Consider the following 22,561-nt stretch of genomic DNA (forward strand, 5'->3'; position numbering starts at 1 on the left):
ATGTTATCTTCATATTGTGATCTTTCCTACTTTTAAAGACACCACTCAAACTTATTATAGTCTATTGACGTCATTCCACGCCATCTCTTCACTGACAGCTCGGAATATACCACTTAGGCGAGCAGCTCGACTCCTTTCTCCCAAATCTTCCCGCCCCAAACTTTGCAACATTTTCGTAACGCTACTCTTTTGTCGGAAATCACCCAGAACAAATCGGGCTGCTTTTCTTTGGATTCTTCCCAGTTCTTGAATCAAGTAATCCTGGTGAGGTTCCCATGCACTGGAACCATACTCTAGTTGGAGTCTTACCAGAGACTTATATGCCCTCTCTTTTATATCCTTACTACAACCCCTGAATACTCTCATAACCATGTTCAGAGATCTGTACCCTTCATTTACAATCATATTTATGTGATTACCCCAATGAAGATCTTTCCTTATTTTAACACCTATGTACTTAGAGGCGTAGAGCCGCGCGGCTGTGAGCTTGCATCCGGGAGATAGTAGGTTTGAATCCCACTGTCGGCAGCCCTGAAGATGGTTTTACGTGGTTTCCCATTTTCACACCAGGCAAATGCTGGGGCTGTACCTTAATTAAGGCCACGGCCGCTTCCTTCCAACTCCTAGGCGTTTCCCATCCCATCGTCGTCATAAGACAGTACGACAGGTACAGTATTGCTTGTTTCTTACAAATCAGCTAATTATTTGCAGTTACCTCCAGGTCTCCCATGACTGTTCTGTACCCAGTTTCAACTGCAGTAATGTTGTTAGGCACGTTCAGTCCATCTGCTATCTCCTTAGCTGTCAGACCACCTGCTCCGACATAAGCCATAGCCAGCACCAGATCCACACTGAAGGGAGAGAAAATTAAATTGCCTTGTCGATCATCATCTGCTAGAACCTGTGAACATATAATAATAATAATAATAATAATAATAATAATAATAATAATAATAATACCAATAATAATACCAATAATAATAATAATGATAATAATAATACATTTAAGGCCCTTGGGGAAATAAGAGCCAAATTGCCTAGATAAAGTAGCAAACAAAAACAGAGCTCACAAAATCTCCCATTTAAAACAAAAATCCAACATTTCAACACCATCGTAAAACCGGAATGTCTTTATGTAACAGACTGTTTATTCTTAAACAAGAAAGGAGAAATGCAAGTATTAGAGAAAAAGGGAAGTGCATACTGATGAAAATGAAATGGGGCAAACACACATTTATTTTCAGCATAAAACAATGTAGCTATTAATTTTCTTGAGTATAAACAGATACACAGAGATCATATATAGTGCAGATACATATGGACATATGTCGTACTGTACTGTACCTGTACCTGTAATGCTATCTCATCGAGATGAGTGGCAGCAAAAGAGATAAAGCTCACCTCAATCAACAAACGAACTTTCAATGTACTCATTTCATAACCAACTTGGAATTTCCCACATATAATGTTCAACTGTACAGAAAGGCTGTATGCAAACTCAGCTGTTACTTACAACATTAAGGTCGTGAAATATACGGTATTAGGGAATTTCGAGAGAAAAGATCCAACGGCCATACCATGTTGAATACACCGGTTCTCGTCCGATCACTACAGTTTACAAACTTCCCTCGGTCAGCTATGCCGGACTGTAAGCGGAATATACTACAGCCTGCCACAGAAATATCACATTTAATATACAGCCTGTCTCAAAAATTCTTCGCCATCAGCAAATATAGCCTGTCACAGAAATTCATCCTCATCGTCTCTCACGGCGGTATTACACATGAAATACAGGCTTCCTCTGCCTTCAACATCTATACAACTCTTATCTCAACATATTCTGGCACAATCCATTTCTTCTGTTTCAAAACTTTTCAAACCTCAATCCTCTCGTGACAAACAACTTTTATAAAAATTATTTTTCATTTATATTTTACTACAACTTTTTGACCTCAGGAATACAACAACACATCGTGATTTCCTATATCACCGACACACATGATGTCACAAAATTTAACTTCCCGTGAATAAATATAACTTTATCAGACTTCACTGGATTTTGAGACACACGCAAACTTTATTGAACATAACTCTCAAATACACTTTTAACATAGAAAATTTTTATCCCGCGGTAAATATTATTATTATTATTATTACTATTATTATTATTATTATTATTATTATTATTATTATTATTATTATTATTATTATTATTATTATTATTATTTCGACAAAAAATTCTGAACACATTCGATATTCGAAATTAATACATTCACCACGACTACATGATCGTTGTAACCTTCCTAATTTTACTCAATTTGAGCAATATCTCAAAGAATATTAACACACAATTTAAACTTAGCATTCGATACTTTATCGATGTGAATTTTACAGCCCCGAAGAGTTTCACACGACGACCAGAAATGTAATACATTCGCCTGATCATTATTAAATATAAATTCGACGCACGCACCGAAAATTTATTGGGACAAACAAATTCTAACTACAACATTTATAAAAATATAGTTACAGGCCTGTAATCATTGTCATCCTGGATTTCTGGCTGCATTTAGCCAGCTGGCCTCGTGCTTAGCCTTCCGTGGCTACATTTGACATCATATTCTTATATATATATATAACTTAAGCTATAGCTTTTACACTCGGTGTCGATTAAACTGCAAATACCGAACTTTCTTCGCATTTAACATGCGACGAGCACGCTTCTCAAATGGCTACTGACACTGTATTCCCAGGACCCTGCTTCCGTTCAAGCTACTGCTGGCCAGGTGTTCCAAACAGATAAGAAAATCAGACCTCACTGGTAACCTACAGACTTTCCTTTTACAAATATCAAACGCGCACAATTGTAATACAGAGAGAAACTCAGCTACGTATTTTAACCAAATCTCTAAATCTTCAAACTTTTCATCGGCGGCATTTCAGGGAAATTTCTATCACCTTCCATTTAATATAATATTTGAACCATTCACACGAATATATAACAAAGTACTTTGAGAACAAATCCCCGCACTTTCTTGCAGACGATTGACGTGGGCTCTGCCGTTCAGACCATCAGACAGAATGTGTAAAATAGGCGGAGAGAGGTTTCTTTTATACCCTATGGGAGGGACGCCACCCTCTCCACGAGGCTTGGTTATGCAATCTGCTAATTCCACATCCACTGGACCATTTTTTAAAAATCTATTCCATAACTTCGGACAGACTTGCAAATCATTATGGTGTAAATTTCATATTTTTCCCATACTTGCAACGAGTGTAATGAATTATTTCTGCCACGGAGTTCCGCGGCTTTTTCTTCAGGAAATTGACCTTGCCACGTGTTGCAGAATCCGCGAGCAGGACGCACTCTCCTCCAGGTTTAACTGCATTTATATTTACCCTGGGGATTCTATCTTCACATACGGTTTATAAATTAGATCCTTTATTCCTGGATTTACCATGTCGCCAAAATCTCTCGTTATGAAGTATATCTCGAAATTGACAAATTATTCATTACTCGAGATCCACCGAAGTATCCCGGCATTTCACGAGCTCGCCGCTCACTTGTCACGGAGAGTTCGTTCTCACGAGACAGAGAGGCTCTTGAAATAAAAACATGGCTACTCTCAAAAAATTGTTTGTAGCTGAAATAAATATTTGGAATTATTATTTATTTATTTTTCTCAACGTAGAATTATGGGTTCAGTATCCCAGAAAATATTCTGGGGTTCAATTTTCGTGGCTGTTTGAGGTTTCCAAGATTCTCCGACTCGTCTTCAGCATGATGTACCCTCCCCTCGCCCAGAATCTCATTGGGATGCATGGGTTACTTGTAAGCGCCGTGGATTCCTGCAAAGGATTTACGACCTGGACTAATAGTTTGTTTCCGTTATGCTAACATGCTTGTAAACTTGAGACTGCTTTGCAGCAATTGCTCACTCCAAATACAACCAAGATTGGTAGTCGTAGAAGGCCTCGATTGTTGTTGAGGCATGTGTTTTATGGCCTAATTGGCAATCCTCCTCCTTTATTCGGGCTTGTGACCAGCAACAGCAACTATTGAGCTACTTATTTATTATCAATAATAACTAGAACCCGGATTTTTATGCATTAATAGGTTAGAATGCAAACTTACTGAAGCGAGTAACAAGTATAGTCTACCTTCACAACGATAATGCTATGGGGTTTGCATAAACATTAGGGGTACTGCCCATTAGAACTCCTATAATTTATGTTACTCTTGCTACATTATTGAAGAGCGGCTGGCCTGTACTTCCTACTAACCAAATTAATTTGCAGTCTCACCTGTCACTGCATAAAAATCCGGGCCTTAATAATAACGTACAGTCGGTCGAAGGAATTAAGAGCACATGGTAATTTGTAAGTCCCACACAAGTACACCTTTCTCAGAAACAATTAAACGTATAGATATAATGCTTGTTGTCGGAACCCACAGGGTTTTCGTCTACAAGGGAGGCGATTAATATTTTCATAATAATCATTATTATAGTAAAAATATTAAATGCGAAGAATATACTATGCGTTCATTCTTTTCTGTTTTTGAGCGACTATAGATTACGATTGACTCCGTAAAATACGCCGATGTTAATGAAGTAGTACTTTATCCCATTCAATTTCTTAACTCTCTTCATCCTTCAGCAGCTGATAAAATGACAGCGGCACAAGATATCGAGTGAATTTTTTCAAATTATTTATCAGTATAACCAACCCTCTAACGCTCATATACCCGGTTCACGTTGTTTTTGATCATCTTGTTGAGCCCATAATTCGACATTGCAGAATGACCACCGCTTGGCTATGTAGGGCCAGCTGCGAGAGGGGAAAACGCGCATCCATTTTTGTAATTTGCTAGCCTGATGTTCTTTGCTTGTTACTCACAGCAGGAGGTGACTAAAAGATCGAACAAGAACGGAACATTTCGGAAGACCTCGGGAAATTAATAATAACATTTTAGCTAATGACCCTTATTGAGAGAGATTTTGGCAATTCCGTTAGGAAGAAAGTAATTAATAAGAATTTTTAGAATAATTTGATGAAGCTCACTTCACAGGGAGGAATATAATTAATTTTGCCCAGAGAGAACTTCGCCTGTCTATTTATTGGCAGAGTGGGGATGACACAAGGCAAGGTCATCTAGTCAGAATACGCGGGAAAGTTACGCACGCAATGAATTAATTACGTCCGTGAAAGAAAACAAAAATCCAAACCCCATGGCGCAACAGTCCCGAAGGGCCATGGCCTACCAAGCGATCGCTGCTCAGCCCGAAGGCCTGCAGATTACGAGGTGTCGTGTGGTCAGCTCGACGGATCCTCTCGGCCGTTATTCTTGGATTTATAGACGGGGGCCGCCATATCACCGTCAGATAGCTCCTCAATTGTAATCATGTAGGCTGAGTGGACCTCAAACCAGCCCTCAGATGCAGGTAAAAATCCCTGATTTGGCCGGGAATCGAACCCGGGGCCTCCGGGTAAGAGCCAGACACGCCACTCCGATATCGCGGGGCCGTGAAAGAAGCAGGAGAAATCAACGAACAACACCACTGTGATCGGGAAAATAGGCGGAATCTCTGGTGTGAGTTTCAGAAAACAAAGGGGACGCGTTGTACCACTTCCCTAGATTTCGTATAAATACCGCCTCTGACCACGAGGGAAGCACTCAGCATTCATCGGTCCAAGAGGATGAACATGCGATAGTCGACACTAAGAAGAGAACTTACAAAAATTTAGTGTTAAGATATACTCGAAAATCTCAAAAGCCAGTTAGCTTGAGAGATAGAAAATTTATAAAGTATTGAGGAGGAATAGAGGCAACTTTTATATTAAAACATTTCATTTACATTTACATTTATCCTGGTAGGTGGGAATATTACAGTGGCTTTTTGTAGGATTCATGAACTTCTGCGAGGGAAACAGCGAAGTTCCAAAATAGTTCTTTTAAATTGTCATTATCACGGTTCCTTTGACAATATGTGAGGGAGAACAGTTGGTTTCTCGTGAGAGATAGTATCATCGTTCAAGCGGTTACATTTCGCAAACACCTGGCAAGGGGTAGGAGCATTCTACAATTTCCATCAGATGACTGGTCGAGAACGGAGCGGTGTGGTCCATTTTGTGTTATGTGCGTAATAAAATCTGTTATTATGCTAGTTCAAGCTCTAGAAAATTAATTTATGTTACATAAAGACAAGTGCAGAGTCAGTGTAATTGATAAGTTAGTATTTAAGTGAAGAATGCCACCTATCATTATGAGGCACTAAGTTGGAGTTTGATGGCTTGCTGAATGCAGACAAAATGACGTCACATCAATCAGCACAATTACAAGTCTGTCTATTTCCAATATTATGTCTTTGTATTTAGAAATGTAAATGCTTGTCCTCTTAAATTAGTTAGTAAATCATGACACCGCGTTGTATATGTGGCTTGTGTAGAATTAACTCTGTTACGATGATGATTTTGTGTCATGTCCACAAACAGTACCAAGGAACACTGTAGATGCGATTGTTGGTCATTTCTGTAGCCGCAACGCGAAAAATTTGTGTAAAATTTTCTTAAAATATGAAATTAAATATTACACTAAAAATCAGTTGAATACTGTATGTTCACGCCGGTGAAAGCTGTAATAATGATAGAGTAAAGATAACGATTATAAGTGTGATAAAGCCAAAACGTAATATTCGCGTTAGGAGTAAATTGATATATTAATAATAATGCATTCAGCAGTTGTGTGAGCGAGGTTTATAGTTTCATATGGAAATCCAGTGAAGTGAGGTAATTTTGGCATTTGAAAATTTAACTTTGTGACACCGTGTATAGGAGAGATAAATCACGGCATGCTATTTTGCCCCCGAGGTCTGGGAAAATTTAGAGAAGCTACTTGGGGACCATTATAAAGTTGTTTAGTCGTGGGATAACTTGTACATTTTTTGCTATTTGTTTCACGTCGCACCGACACAGATAGGTCTTCTGGCGACGATGGGATAGGAAATGCCTAGGAATGGCAAGGAAGCAGCCGTGGCCTTAATTAATGTACAGCCGCATCCTTTGCCTGGCGTGAAAATGGGAAAGCACGGAAAACCATCTTCAGGGCTGCCGACAGTGGGGTTAGAGCCCACTACCTCCCGATTACTGGATACTGGCCGCACTTAAGCGACTGCAGCTATCGAGCTCGGTGATAACTTGTACTTAAAATTTGATCAAGCAAGAAGAAATGGATCGAAATCAGGAATGTAATATTTATAAGAATAATTAGGAAGAAAATTTGAGGCAGTGGAACCCCTGTATTTTATGAGTGGGAAGTTCTGAACAGGATGCCGAAGAGAAAACCTCCTGTAGTTTGATGGAGAGGAATTTTGTGACATGGTGTATATGTTGATGTGTAATATCTCCGAGACAGACTGTATAAGAGAAGCGACATCCTTCAGCGATCCTGAATTGTGTTAAACAGAGCAATTGAAAAATGTAAGGGTTGTAAAATCCAAGTGAGCGCGTTGTGACGCATATTTTAAGTACAAGTGATATTCTCCCACGACATTATTTTACGTAAGACTGTAGATAACGTCAGTTAAGTCAAGTTGACGATTCTATTTGATACCGGCGAAGTACATCTTGTTATAAACGACCTCACGAAAAAATACTTTCTTACACACGGTCGAGGTAATACTTGGTTATTGAAAATGAATTTTATTCTCTATCTTTACGAGGCGAAAAACATTACGAATTGGAAACATTGCGGATGAGAGAATGAGTTTATCGGATTGAGAGTTTACCCTGCGTATGTTGATAAAAGTTTACTTCACTGGAGAGTTTTCAGTGTTGGCATTGCAGATTATTTGGAGCCTCACATGCTAGGCTATGCAGCGTATATTGTGGTGGTTCTGATTATTGTTTTCAGTAATATCACGTAATATCAGACGAGATTTGAGTTTACTTGTATTTAGCGAACTTCATATCATATGTTTAAATTTTAACTATTCAAACCCGTTATTTAATTTCCATTTCACACTTTATCGTAGGAAATGGACATAGTTAATAGAGAGTTTTCGCGCTGTACTCATTCGTTTAGCGCTTAACGTTATAACACGTCAGTTATGACGTATTTCTGACGTATGTTCCCTAACTTGTAGCGTAACGTAAAAGGGCCATTTCCAGGAAGGATGCATGATGCTGGAATATTACGTGATTGTAACTTCTACAATAAACTTGAACAGTGTGCAGTACTCCCCAATGGTGAGAAATTTGTGTTGTATGGAGATTCTGCATATCCACTTAGGGATTTGCTCCTTAGACCGTATTCAAGCCAAAACTTAACTCCTGATCAAATGTCATTCAATATTTCCATGAGTCATGTGAGACAAAGTGTGGAATGGGGTTTTGGGAAAATAGTGAGATAATTTGCATTCCTTGATTTCAAGAAGAATCAAAAATTGTTACTCCAGGATCTTGAAAAAATGTATCACAGTGCAGATAACAAACTGTCTCACATGTTTATATGGCAGTTAACGAGGATTATTTATTGACATTTCTCCCCCAACCTTGACAGAATATTTGAGTATTTGAAACAATATATCTCAACAATTAATACACCATGTGTTTAATTTAATATTTAAAACAGTCTACTAACACTAGGCTACAAATAATCCATGGTAAAATCTATATTGGTAAATGATAATTGCTTAGTATTTTATAGGATACTATGATATTATAGATTCCAGTATTCCAGATTCGAGTTAATTTCAGTAGCGGATTTTACTTCATGTGTTTGAATTTCAACGAGAATTAGATTGAAATATCCGGACATTGTTTTAAATTTTCGATTTCGCCCGACAGTATTAGGGATGTGTAGATACCGTAGTGTTCGCTCAACGATGGGGTCAGGGACGCCGTTTGTACATAGCCAAGTCATAGGTTACGTATATTCATGAATCGACTTGAACGATGGTAATGTCTGCAGTAGTGGATGCAGGTATGGAAGATATTAGCAGGTACTATTTAGGCCACGTTTCGGCAAAATCTTTACTACCTGGAAAGTGCTTCCATCATGGCGTTGGATCAGTATTGGCTTAAATGTGGGGGTTGACCCACGTGGAAACGTGGCTAATGGAGACTGGTCCCTACTACTTAGCCGTGTGCATTCAAGCTCTATCACTTTTCATTTTCTATTTTGCATTATTTTCTTTTACTTCAAGATTTATTGTTCGGGTGTACGGTATGTTACGATATTGCAGTGTGTTGTCATTCAGTTAATGTTTTTGTATTGAGGAATGCGGTTTCGACTCGTGAGCTGTTAGAATATTGTATTTCATTTTACGTTATTCACATTATTTAGGTGAGACGTTGGTCCACCGATCAATTGTAGTTTAGTTTAACGGGACAAGTGTAGGTAGACGGATTTGTAATTGCAGTTGTAGTTATGTAGAATTGGAAAGATTCCTTGTTTTATATGTGTACACTTTAACTAATTTTACGACGTAACTCTTTCATAACCTGAAAGTTGGATTAGTTAGAAGACTTTTTGAGTGATTTACCATTTTTATTTAACTTCAGTGTTGCGCGTTTCTTCTAAAATCATAGTGAATTAATGTTTCCCTGCATTTTGCGTTTTGTTCCTTGAGAACGATGTAACGTAAGATCCTCTCGGATCAAGTGTTCTTGGTTCATCCTGAACATCTGTTTGGGGTGATGCATATTTCGGCATCGGGATTCATCTATAACTTAAGGGGGTCACGAAATGGCAATACATGCTGTAATATTATTTCTGATTTTGATAATTGCTGTTAACTTGTAACAAACACCATGCTTTCAAATAATACTTCGTAACCTACCCAGAACGACTGTTAGTTAATTTGGTTCGATTAAGGATCCATTCGGGGGATGTTTCGGTATCCGAGAGGATATTCGACTGGGAGATAACTTTAATTAAATGTAAATCTGAAATTCTACTTGTTGAAGGTCAGTTTTTCCAGGGATCATGTGGGTTAACTCTCAGTTATCGTTCGGGTGAGTGTTGCCCGATTTTCAAGTTTTCTGTTCCTTTTCTGGTTTTCCCAAATTTCATATTGTTTCTTTTTTTAATTTGGGAAGACACTAATGTAAATCATTTCAAGATACTTTCGCCGTTCACGTTATGAAATGTGACTGATTTATAACATTTTGTGATGAACTTTATTTGCTCTTTTTGGTTATTCAGTAAGTATCATTGTGATTTCGTTCAATGTAATTTTAGTAAGCACATTTTTGCTCCTCATCTGAAATAGTTATGCTTTTCTCTTAACCTTATCGATCGGTCAATGGAGTGACTGGAAAGAATCCTACACGACCCCAAGATCTATGAATCAATATTGTTCTACCGAAGCAGCCGAGGCAGACGACCAACGATGGAAGGGTTGGTTCAAGGGTTCACGATATACACCGTTTTCTTGCTAGTGGTTTAACACTAAAACTTCGAATGCTTTGGTGACGCAGGGTTGGGAAAGGGATAAGAAGTGGGAAAATAGCAGCCGTGGCCCAGTGTTTTCCTGGTGTGAGAATGGTAAACCACGGGAAACTATCTTCAGGCTTGCCGACGGGGTGATTCGAACCCACCATCTCCCGAATGCTAGCTCAGGGCTACGCGACTCTACTTGTACAGTCAACTCGTTCGCTGACATAAATATTGTTCATGTAAATGTTCTGATGGACTCAACTTCAAGAAGAACGTGTTTTATCCCAATAAGAGACTTGGAAATTCTGACATATCATTATATCATTCGTTCTTGAACGGAGGTAATTTCCTCTGAATTCAGCCTTCCATTTCGCATCAGCAAGACAGAGGGGAAAACTTTACATACAGGTAGGATAAATCTCTGTATTCCGATGTTTAGCCGGGAACAGCTTTGTGTATGTAGGTTTCTCATCGAAGTACAACTCAATCTATAATGACAGTAAAGTTCATAAAGACCTTCCAGACTATCTCTCATGTCCGGCTCCATGACTAAATGGTTAGAGTGCTGGCCTTTGGTCACAGGAGTCCCGGGTTCGATTCCCGGCAGGGTCGGAAATTTTAACCTTAATTGGCTAATTTCGCTGGCACGGGGGCTGGGTGTATGTGTCGTCTTCATCATCATTTCATCCTCATAACGACGCGCAGGTCACCTCCGAATGTCAAATCCAAAGACCTGCATCTGGAGAGCCGAACTTGTCCTCGGACACTCACGGCACTGAAAGCCACACGCCATTTCATTTTTACTACCTCTCTTCATTCTGTACCATTGACATGTATGTAACGTGGAAAGTATAAATTATTTTCATAAGATATAAACATTAACATGTTATCTTTAAATTTCCAATTACATTTCACATACTAATTTTGACTGTTGAAGAGGACTTATATTTTCTAGTGTTATAAGTGAATTGAAAATCAAAATAAAATACAGTACTTCTTGTTTAACTTTACTGTAATTAATTCGGCTTTCACTGTTGTTGCGATCTTCGTCGAAGAGTCTCTTTACAAAGAGCTTGAGCATTTTTATTCCAGACTGGCTGTAGTATCCGACGTTGATGGGACTATAATATGCAATGTACAAAGTTCAAGGGTGCCCATGCCCGGGGGCAAGGAGGGGACCTCCCCCACCGCACCTAGCTCTCAGGGAAATGAAAAATCTAATATAGTCATGTGTTTTTCTTTCAAGAATATGATATGAAAGTCGGTATTACGTAGAAGTGTTAGGGGATACCGTGAGTGGTATTCTAACGTGGAATACAAGTCGCCATTCATCTTCCAATATATCAAAATCACTACATACCCCCAAGTCTAGCCCCCACACCCCCCTTATAAACTATCCTTGCCCTTTGCCCTTGGCAAAGTTATCTAACTCCCAGCTACTTCCCGATAGGCATGCTGTTTTACTGGCGACGCAGCAGTAATGCCATCTATCGGAGATGAGGGGCAGCAGTGGACGCAAGGCATATCGCAACAAACAATGGCCAATGTAATGCCATTTTTTATTAATATTATGGCCTTTCGATATTGTAGGCCGACTCTGGGATATTAGCGCATCTAATGTAAAGAGAGTCCTTCCTTTTTTCATGATTTCCTCTTGTTTTATTCTTCTAGCGATCGTTCCCTAACGGTTTTTTCTTATTTTTTAATAATCATCTTTACAGTTTTCCTTGCCGATATGGACCGGAATAATGACCACGCGGTTTTATGACTTAAGATAATCATGACAAAAACCGTCGCTAGTTAACACAATTGAACAATATTTCCATGTAACGTCTGGCGCTGACATGGACTAAGGAACAAGAGTCTAAAATTAAGTAATTCTATTATCGTAGTCTACACCGTAAAACTGTCTAAGGCATAAATGATCGGAAATTTTATTTTATATAACTTCAGTTACTAATAAGTCTAAAGCCCAGATTTTTATGCATTAATAGGTTAGAATGGAAACTTACTGAAGCGAGTAGCAAGTATAGTCTACCTTCACAACAATCATGCTATGGGGTTTGCATGAACATTAGGGGTACTGCCTATTAGAACGCCTATAATTGATCTTACTCTTGCTACATTATTGAAGAGCGGTTGGCCTATACTTCCTACTAACCAAATAGTTTGCAGTCTAACCTGTCACTGCATAAAAGTCTGGGCCTTACAATAACACAGATATTTGAAAATTACATTTTACGCCTTCCCCTAAAATACCATTTCACTCAGTGTGAATAAAAAAATGTAGTGCCTAGATTATAGTGCCTTATTTTCTGATTTAACATACCGATTTTCATTAAATTATCTTCGGCCATTTTCTCGTGGTGCGCATACATACATACATACATACATACATAGATACATACATACGTACATACATACATACATACATACATACATACATACATACATACATACATATACAGGGTGTACTAAAACTCGACGGCAAGAATTAAGGAATAGATTCCTCACAGAGAGAGAAGAAGAAATGTTTATGACATGGGTCCGGATTATGAAAATTCTGTATTCCGTCTCTTGTGAATGTCGCTTCATCCGCGAATAATACAGAAGCTGCGAAGTTAGGCGTCATGCCGCATTGTTGTAGGAACCACTGGCAGAACGTCACTCTTGCAGGATAATCCGCAGGAGACAAGGCTTGTACACGCTGCAGATGATACGAATACAACAGGTTTTCTCGTAGCAGTCTCCAGATGTGTGAGAGCTTTGGTATTTTAAGACTCACATCAGATTAATTCACAACATGATTACTTATGTAACAATTGTAACCGGTGTCTCGAATTTTTTGCAGCAAACAGGACATGTAAATTATTACTAACTTTAATTTGTGTCACTAAGTTTGAATAAATCCTTTAGCATACGTTTCCGGACCCATGCTGTCATAACCTTTTTTTCTTCTCTCTATGTGAGTATGTGAGGAATCCATTCCTAAATTTTTGTCGTCGAGTTTCGGTACACTCTGTATACAGTATACATACGTACAGACAGACAGACAGACAGACAGACAGACAGACAGACAGACAGACAGACAGACAGACAGACAGACAGACAGACAGACAGACAGACAGACAGACAGACAGAGAAGACGGGCAGTTAAAAAGTGCATTTCCTTGTTACTGTGGAAACGGCAGATGCAGAAATATAATTCTTTTTTTAATATCAGAATTAGCAATTCCACCTAGTTATGAGTAATCTTACCTGGTATAATTTAACTGAAAACTGGTTGACGCTCTCCAACGTTTGAGATGCTGCATCTTTTCCAGACTCCTGGCAAAGAGCTGAGCAACTCAGCGTCAGCACTGAAAATGAGAAGGAGAAGATCATGTCAAGAGCAGCAATAATGAAAAAAAAAGATGGAAAAAGAGGACCACAGAGAGCCAAGATGCGAATATGTCACGATAAGTGATGACAAGAAGAGACACCTCAGAATCTCAGGGTGTCAAGAAAAATGTAAGCATGCACATGCTAAGGGATTGTCTCGTCAACGACGTGCACTGCAATTAGTCATTCGTAAAAGTAGGTTGGGAAATGTAGGCTGGTTTTCCAGGGGCAAGAACCCGCAATTCAGCGCAATATCCTGATTGTGTGCTAGAAAATAGCGCTCGAATTTCTGGTTATCAGGTTGTTCTTCAACGCCCGTGTTCACCAATATCAGTTAGGCCTACCATTTCTGTTACCGTAGATTTCCAAAACTCGGATAATGTCATTATCTCGGATAACGCTCACTTCTGTATAGAGTATATTATCTCGGTTTATCAAAACTAAGTTTTCGTTTCAATCTGAATTTGAACCTTAAATTTTTCAAACTAACGTCCGGAAAACAAATGACTACGTGCGGCTGCCACTATCGAAATGTAAACGAGTTTTTGATTCCATTCTGGGTAGCAAATAATTTGTCATAAATTATATACGCTATTGAACAGTAACGAAGAAATAAGTGTAATATAATTTTCCAAGGGAATGAATTGTTGTTCAGTTTGGTGGCAGAAAGCATTAACATCACAGAAAATTAGAAAACAAATTACAGGCTGCACGTAGTATATTTCACTCAAAAAATAAGGCAGTATTTCTTCATTTTTCAATAAAAAGTCATCCAGTCGTGTACCGTACAAGATATAATCTATAATGAAGAATACATCTTAGGCCTACCTATGTGTTGGGAGTTCCAGGTTATATTCCACCACTTACAGCAAGGCCTCTCAGGGTGCATGCGCCTGGTGCATGCACTGTGCACGGTGCAAAAGACGACTTCGCTTGGTTGCCCAGAGTGAAGACCCCCACTCCTCGATTAGGAGCAATAGCGCTGTCTCTCTCTTTCTCCACGTCTGTCTCGCTCGCTCCCCCTGTCTCTCTCTTCCTCACTTGCTCCGTAGCGCTCCAAATCCGAGCCGAGTTGAGCCGAGTAGCCCAGAGACGAAGCAGAAAGCATTAACATAATCTTTGTTATACACCTCGTTGCTGTAATTTCCTCTTTCACTTAAATATTCCAGCCGTCAACGAGCTGCCATCTTGAAAGGCTATGATCTTAGATTTCCTATTGACCAACCTTTCTCCGATAAAATTTTAAACCGAAATAATATCCGTTATTCACGATAATGTTGTTGTTGAATACAAATGTAACTGTTACCTCTGTTTTCTCAGTTTTAAACTTAGATACAAGTTTTTACTCGCGTTGGTGAATACACGCCTAGGTGTAAACTTGTTATATCCCTACCCGTCGATGACGTTTATAAAAAAAAACTAAATATTTGGTTTTTGATGCCGGAAATATTCAAGGACATGTTCGGCTCGCCTGGTGCAGGTCTTTCTATTTGGATCCCATGGGCAACCTGCACGTCTGGGTGTGAGGTGATGATGATGAGCCAGGGAGAGGATGAAACCCGGTGTTGGCACGTACCCTCCTCCTATCAAATAACACTAAGCGGTCAGCTCAAGTATCCGTAGTACACGGTACACTATAGTACTATTTATATTAACTAATAAATCTAAAAGTCTCCAATCTCCACCCTTATCTGGATATCAGGTTCCAACACAATTTCAGGTGGAAATTACCAAAATAAAATGTTTTAATATCAAAATTGTCTCTATTCCTCCTCAGTACTTAATACATTTTCTACCTCGCAAGCCAACTGGCTTTTGAGATTTGCGAGTGTATCTTCTCTAACACTTTAATTTTTTGTAATTTGTAATTTTTTTCTTGGTGTCGATTCTCGCAGGTTCAACCTCTCGGGCCGATGAATGCTGAGTGCTTCTCTCGTGGCCAGAGGTGGTATTTATACGGAATCTAGGGAAGCGGTACAACGCGTAGGTGGTTGACATTTATAAAATGGCTTATAAAAGTTTTCACCAAATCCTTTGGCTAGCACGTCAAACCTCGGAGACTCGAAGTCACACACATTAATAACACCCACAAAACCTTATCCTGCATTGCAACCTATCCCATTCATTACTTAGAAGGAAACCCTTCCATCTGCAAGTATCCGATCTGATTAAGATTTTCTACAACGACTGTTCTGGGATGTCAAAATTTGCTCATAGACAGGAATGAGCGGCGGGAAGCAGGTAGAGGTGGGACGGCCGGCCAGTTCATGTGTCACGCTCTCACTCTTTCTCTCTCGCACTCATATTACCTTCCCACCTCAACCTGCTTCCCCTCGCTGACTCCTGTCTACGCAGTGCTTAATCTGCAGGCTAGTGGTGGGGACGGAGCGGAGCGGAGCGGAGCAGTTGTTGTGACGTCATCACCCGGTAGTACCGAGTGAACTACCGAGTGAATGTAATGTGGCGGCACGTTTAAATACGTTATTGGTATGGCAACGTAAATTCAATGCCCTTTTCTCACAACATAACCAGTTTGTTGAGTACAGCAATGTTGCTTTCTGCTGGAGAAGCCGACCTGCTCATTTCATCCTTGTGATGCCTCTTGATATAATCCCACAAATTTGATACGCCACCACCCGTCGCGTAAATGCGGCCGCAAAATTTGCATTTTGCTTATTTTTATCACCAGTAATTTCAAAGAACTGCCATGCAGCAGACGGTTTTCGTGGCATTTGTGGTACAAATTTCAGTAAAAATGTATGCAATTCCTTAAATTTTCTAAAACATGAATACCATCTCAAAATGGGATTAAATATCAAACTAATGCCACAATTATTATCTACTATGCTTTGCATTGCCTACAAAACACTACAAGCGGAGGAAATACAGAAGCAAATTAAGAAACACAGACTGAATACAGGTATAATACTCTTACAAGGGGTGACCACGGCGTTCGGATCACGGAGTATCTTTACTCTTCGTACACATTTAGTAGTCCAGTAGGACAAGATAATGTGCAAGTAGTAAGGTGTACTACTAAGGCGTTCTCGAGAAAATCTCAAGAGAAGTTTTCGGTGCGTTGCGATCATTAGCGCGAAACGGTGGTGGTCGAGTGGTTCGCGTTCAAGCTCCGTAATCGCCGGCTCGCTGGATCGAGTCCCGCTTGTCGTTTTGTTTTTCAACACTGGTCAAATTCTTTCATATACATTACAATTCAAAAGGTATATTTGCATGAACTTTTATTGGATTTCCAATGTTATTTGGCTCTTTACTAATGTTTAACATTACAAAAAATATCTTTCTTTAATCTGTTTACCCTCCAGGGTCCGTTTTTCCCTCGAACTCAGCGAGGAATCCCACCTCTGGAGCGCGAGAGTTTGGGTCGGGTATACAACTGGGTAGGATGACCAGTACCTCGTCCAGGCGACCTCACCGCTATGCTGAACAGGAGCCTTGTGGAGAGATGGGAAGATTGGAAGGGATAGGCAAGGAAGAGGGAATGAAGTGGCCGTGGCCTTACATTAGGTAGGGGCTTACATCCCGGCATTTACCCGGAGGAGAAAGAAATGGGAATCGACGGAAAACCACTTCGAGGATGGCTGAGGAGGGAATCGAACCCTCATCTACTCAGTTGACCTCCCGAGACTGAGTGGACCCCGTTCCTGCCCTTGTACCACTTTTCAAATTTCGTGGCAGAGCCGGGAATCAAACCCGGACATCAGGGGGTGGCAGCCAATCGCACTAACCACTCCACGACAGAGGTGGACTACAAAAAAGTATATAATTTAAAATTATCAACAAGTAAACGGCCCAATGCATAAAGTATTCCTGAAAATGTATGCCTATCGTGATTTGTGAAATCCCTCATACCTGATAGTGAAATCGAGTAAGGTACCCGGAACTGCTTTGCACCTGGACGCTCTGACCTGCAATATATATAAAAGAATATGACCAGTGTTGAAAAACAAAGAGTGAAAAGCGAGACTCGATCCAGTGACCAAGCGATTACGGAGCTTAAACGCTAACCACTCGACCGTCGCCACCTCGTGCTCGTGACCGCAACGCACCGGTACACATTCGAAATTCTCTTGCGATTTTCTTGAAAACACCTTAATAGTACGCCTTACTATTTGCACATTATCTTGCCCTAATAGACTACTAAAAGTGTACAAAATTTGAAGATGATCCGTGATCTCAAAGGCGTGGTCTCCCCTGGTTAAACACGTGTCGTGCGCTACACTGTGCTCTGGTCCTCCGCGAGTACTTGCAGTTGTAAGCGGAGGGGATCGGTGGTGCGCTCTACCGCTACAACCGGATTACTCATCGGTATTACTCGCTCCGTCCCCACCTCTACTGCAGGCGTTCGGGCTGAGGAGCGGTCGCTTGGTAGGCCATGGCCCTTCGGGGCTGTTGCGCCATAGGGTTTGGGTCATTTTTTTGACACCCCAAAACATAATTTAAATATACTGTTGGGCATCTAATTTTGATATGGCTGAATAAGACATTCGTACTGAAGTCTTTGCACCAAATCACAATGACATCGGAGATTTACAGTTGGATGGGTCTCCTTGTTAGAAATCCTAAAACTAGACCGCCACATCATTCGCCTTCCTGTAGATTCCCACAAGACACTAGATTAAAAATAATTAATAACCTTTACACTTTCCTAACGATCCCTTTCCCCGCTCGCTCAATCTATCGTCAATAACCAGCCAGCACCCACTATCAAACACCTTTTACCACACCCAACTCTTGTCCAAAAAGATAAATATATAGTAGTAACAAATATTAATCCATTGACAATGGCACAGTCCTGGGCAGAAGTCATCCACTCCTTCTCAATTATGTAGAGTCTTAACGATGATACCACCGCGATCAGTATATAAATTAAAGCTCACAGTATAAAATGTTTAACGTTAAACTTATGACGACCTAGTTATTCACATGGATTAGAACAGGAAAATGTTACGTCATCGAGTGATTTATTTTTAGTGATTATGCTTACTTCATTTCTCGACATAAAATGTTACTTCAAATGTTTTATTTTCATCCTCCCTTCAAAAAAAATGACTACTGGCCGAGCTGGCCGTGCGGTTAGAGGCGTGCAGCTGTGAGCTTGCATACTAGGTTCGAGCCCCACTGTCGGCAGCCCTGAAGATGATTTTCCATGGTTTCCCATTTTCACACCAGGCAAATGCTGGGGCCGTACCTTGATTAAGGCCACGGCCGCTTCCTTCCCATTTCTAAGCCGTTCCTGTCCCATCGTCGCCATAAGACCTATCTGTGTCGGTGCGACGTAAAAAAGATAGCAAGAAGTTATTTGCAACGATGACGTATTAAAAACGGATTTTATGTAAGAATTTAAGGATAGAGATTTCGTGTGTTATTTTTAACTTCGTTCGCCTCTGTGGTGTAGTGTTTAGTGTAATCAGCTGCTATCCCCGGAGGCCCGGGTTCGATTCCAGGCTCTGCCACAAAATTTGAACAGTGGTACGAGGGCTGGAACGGGGTCGACTCAGCCTCGGGTGGTCAGCTGAGTCGAGGGTGGTAGGTTCGATTCATTTCACAGAGTTCCTTTAAGTGGTTTTCCGTGGTTTCCCACCTCTCCTTCAGGTAAGGATCGTACCTAGCTTAAGGCCACGACCGCTTCCTTCCCTCTTCCTTGTCTATCCCTTCCAATCTTCCCATCACCCCACAATGCTCCTGTTCAGCATAGCAGGTGAGGCCGCCCGGGCGAGGTACTTCATCTCGTCCCCAGTTGTATTCCTGATGTCAATCATATCCATAATAGAAGTTGTGGTGCACAACCTGAAACTATACATCATAATCGTATCACTTCATCTACCATGTATTTTGATTTCACGCCCGGCTGAGTGGCTCAGACGCTTGAGGCGCTGGCCTTCTGATCCCAACTTGGCAGGTTCGATCCTCACTCAGTCCGGTGGTATTTGAAGGTGCTCAAATACGTCAGCATGGTGTCGGGAGATTTACTGGAACGTAAAAGAACTCCTGAGGGACTAAATTCCGGCACCTCGACGTCTCTGAAAACCGTAAAAGTAGTTAGTGGGACGTAAAGCCAATTTAATAATGACAATTATTATTCTTTCTTTCTTTCTTTCTTTCTTTCTGAATCCGTTTACCCTACAGCGTTGGTTTTTCCCTCGGACTCAGCGAGGGATCCCACTTCTACCACGTCAAGGACAGTGTCATGGAACGTGAGACTTTGGGTCGGGTGGTACTACTAGGGAGTAGAACCAATACCTAGCCCAGGCGGCCTCACCTGCTATTCTGAACAGAATAGGGGCCTTGCGGGGGGGGGGGGGGGAGATCGGAAGGGATAGACAAGGAAGAAGGAAGTGGTCGTAGCCTTAAGTTAGGTACCATCCCGGCATTTGCCTAGAGGAGAAGTAGGAAACAATGAAAGGAAACAAGTTCAATTTTTAATAAAAATGAGAGGAGTAACTCCAATGCTATACGTTATCGCCCGTAAGCTAAACGCTTGTTTTCATTTATGTAGGTGCTGGTCCAACTACAGCACGATTCAAGATTATACTTAACTCACTGACACCTATTTATGGAACAGTGGGAATCGAAACCCCCCTCTACTCAGCTGACCTCCCAAGGCTGAGTGTACCCCATTCCAGCCCTCGTACCACTTTTCAAATTTTCGTGGCAGAGCCGGGAATCGAACCCGGGCCTACGAGGATGGCAGCTAATGGCAGCTAATCACACGAACCACTACACCGCAGAGGCGGACTTTATTATTATTATTATTATTATTATTATTATTATTATTATTATTATTATTATTATTATTATTTCACGCCATCTAAGCTGTCTGCTTGTCAATGCAAGAAATATTATATTATGAAATGGTCTTAAAGGAAGTACCTTGAGCGACGACCAGGCTGTTTAGTAAATTAAAGGTCAGGATTCTTAAATTTATAATTCAGGGGATATTTAAGTGTAAAATATTAATTTTGGGAATTAGTGAGAACAGTATTTTCCCCTCTGAATTTTAGAATTGATATTTTAATATTGGTTTACAAGACCAGTGTTTCTATTAAACTCCTGAAACTTACTTGGTTATTAGAATTGATGATGATGATGATGATGATGATGATGATGATGACAAAGTAAGGAGGAAATAAAATGCAGTCTAGCACAAGCAAGGATGGCCTTTAAGAAATGAAATTTGCTCACTTCGAAAATTGATGTAGTTTTGAAGACTTAAGTCTGGAGTGTGGCATTGCATGGAAGTGAAACGTGGACGATAACTAGCTCAGAAAGAAAGATAATAGAAGCTTTTGAAATGTGGTGTTACAGAAGAATATTGAAGGTGAGATGGCTAGATCGAATCACGAATGAATAGGTACTGAATCGAATTGGTGAGAGGAGATCGATTTGGCTGAATTTGACAAGAAGAAGAGATAGAATGATAGGACACATCTTAAGACACACAGGACTTGTTCAGTTGGTTTTTGAGCGAAATGTAGATGGTGATAATGGTAGGGGTAGACCAATGTATGAATATGTTAAGCAGATTAGAGCTGATGTAGGATGCAGTAGTTACGTAGAAATATAGCCGGCCGCGCGGTGTAGAGGGCAACGCGTCCGCCTGTCACCCGGCGGCCTCGGGTTCGATTTCCAGCCGGGTCAAGGTTTTTAATTGTAAATGATTAATATCCCTGGCCTGGGGACTGGGTGTTTGTGTCGTTCTCAACGTTCCGTTCCACACCTCCGCCATTAACAAAATACTGTACATGCAGGTTCCTCACATATGGTGCAAGTAGGGGAAAAATATATTTCTAGGTCGACGCTCCGAAAAAATAGCATTTCTAAAATATAAAATAAAAAAATACATAGGAATTAAAAATTTAGCACAGCGTAAGGTGGCAGGAAGAGCGAGCACAGAATGGCATGGAGAGCTGCATCAAACAGGTCTATGCACTGATGACCCAAACGACAACATGACAAAAATACACTTATTTTTGACAAGATTAACCGGATTTGAATTTAAAATAAGTTAGACATACAAACTAAAGTCAGGGAACAACATGTGACTTCTCGTAAATGTCCGAACCTGTTAATCATACTCTCTGTTTCACTATCAAGGGGTAATTCACATTAACTGAACACTGAAACTGATTTGTGGAGAACAAATTTGTCTATGGATGTACTGTATTTTAATTTTTTGCAAATATATTTAGTAAATTCTTCAATAAGTTGATAAAATATATCTGGCTTTATATGCGAGTAATTTAATGTATTAGGTTAAAGCTCTTTACCGAACATGTCAACCCGGTTTGTTTAACTTATCTTAGAAAAGTAAGCTTTACTCTGAACCGAGTCTGATAACAGGATAGTACTTACGTACGACTGTACAAGCGCGAAGATGCATGGCGAGCGTGAGGCGGACAGTGCAGTGGTAAAGCACACCTCAGAGCTAATGCTATCTACAAACCAAGACCAGATGTCCTTCATGGTGAGATAGCTGAACGTTGTACTTACAGGAAGGCGATATTCTATTACGGCTGGGTTTCCCCTGCATGCGTGTATTTCTCAAGTTAGGACTAATTTACAAGGAGCACTTAGAGGAGTCAAGAGGCAAAGTAGCTTCCAAGTTTCCCCGTGTAATCGGCAAGTGAGGGACAGCCAAGTTGTTAACTTTCATTTAGACGGAAAATACGTTAACCAGCCGTCTACTTTTAATATCCACTTTCTCGTTACATGACTAAC

At 40.3% G+C, this 22,561-nt stretch overlaps 1 protein-coding gene across 1 annotated transcript in view; it reads right to left on the minus strand.

Moving 5' to 3' along the window:
• Nucleotides 1-22,326, minus strand: part of LOC136876389 (leukocyte elastase inhibitor) — a 54,590-nt gene extending 32,264 nt beyond the window's left edge. Inside the window, exons 1-3 of the mRNA XM_067150303.2 lie at nt 22,196-22,326; nt 13,700-13,800; nt 716-901 (exon numbers count right to left, since the gene is read on the minus strand). Of these exons, the coding sequence (XP_067006404.2) occupies nt 716-901; nt 13,700-13,800; nt 22,196-22,223 (315 nt within the window). The 5' untranslated portion in view covers nt 22,224-22,326. The remainder of the gene's footprint in view (nt 1-715; nt 902-13,699; nt 13,801-22,195) is intronic.
• Nucleotides 22,327-22,561: the final 235 nt, after the last annotated feature.

Source organism: Anabrus simplex, chromosome 6 (assembly GCF_040414725.1).
Source record: "Anabrus simplex isolate iqAnaSimp1 chromosome 6, ASM4041472v1, whole genome shotgun sequence".
NCBI lineage: Eukaryota > Metazoa > Arthropoda > Insecta > Orthoptera > Tettigoniidae > Anabrus > Anabrus simplex.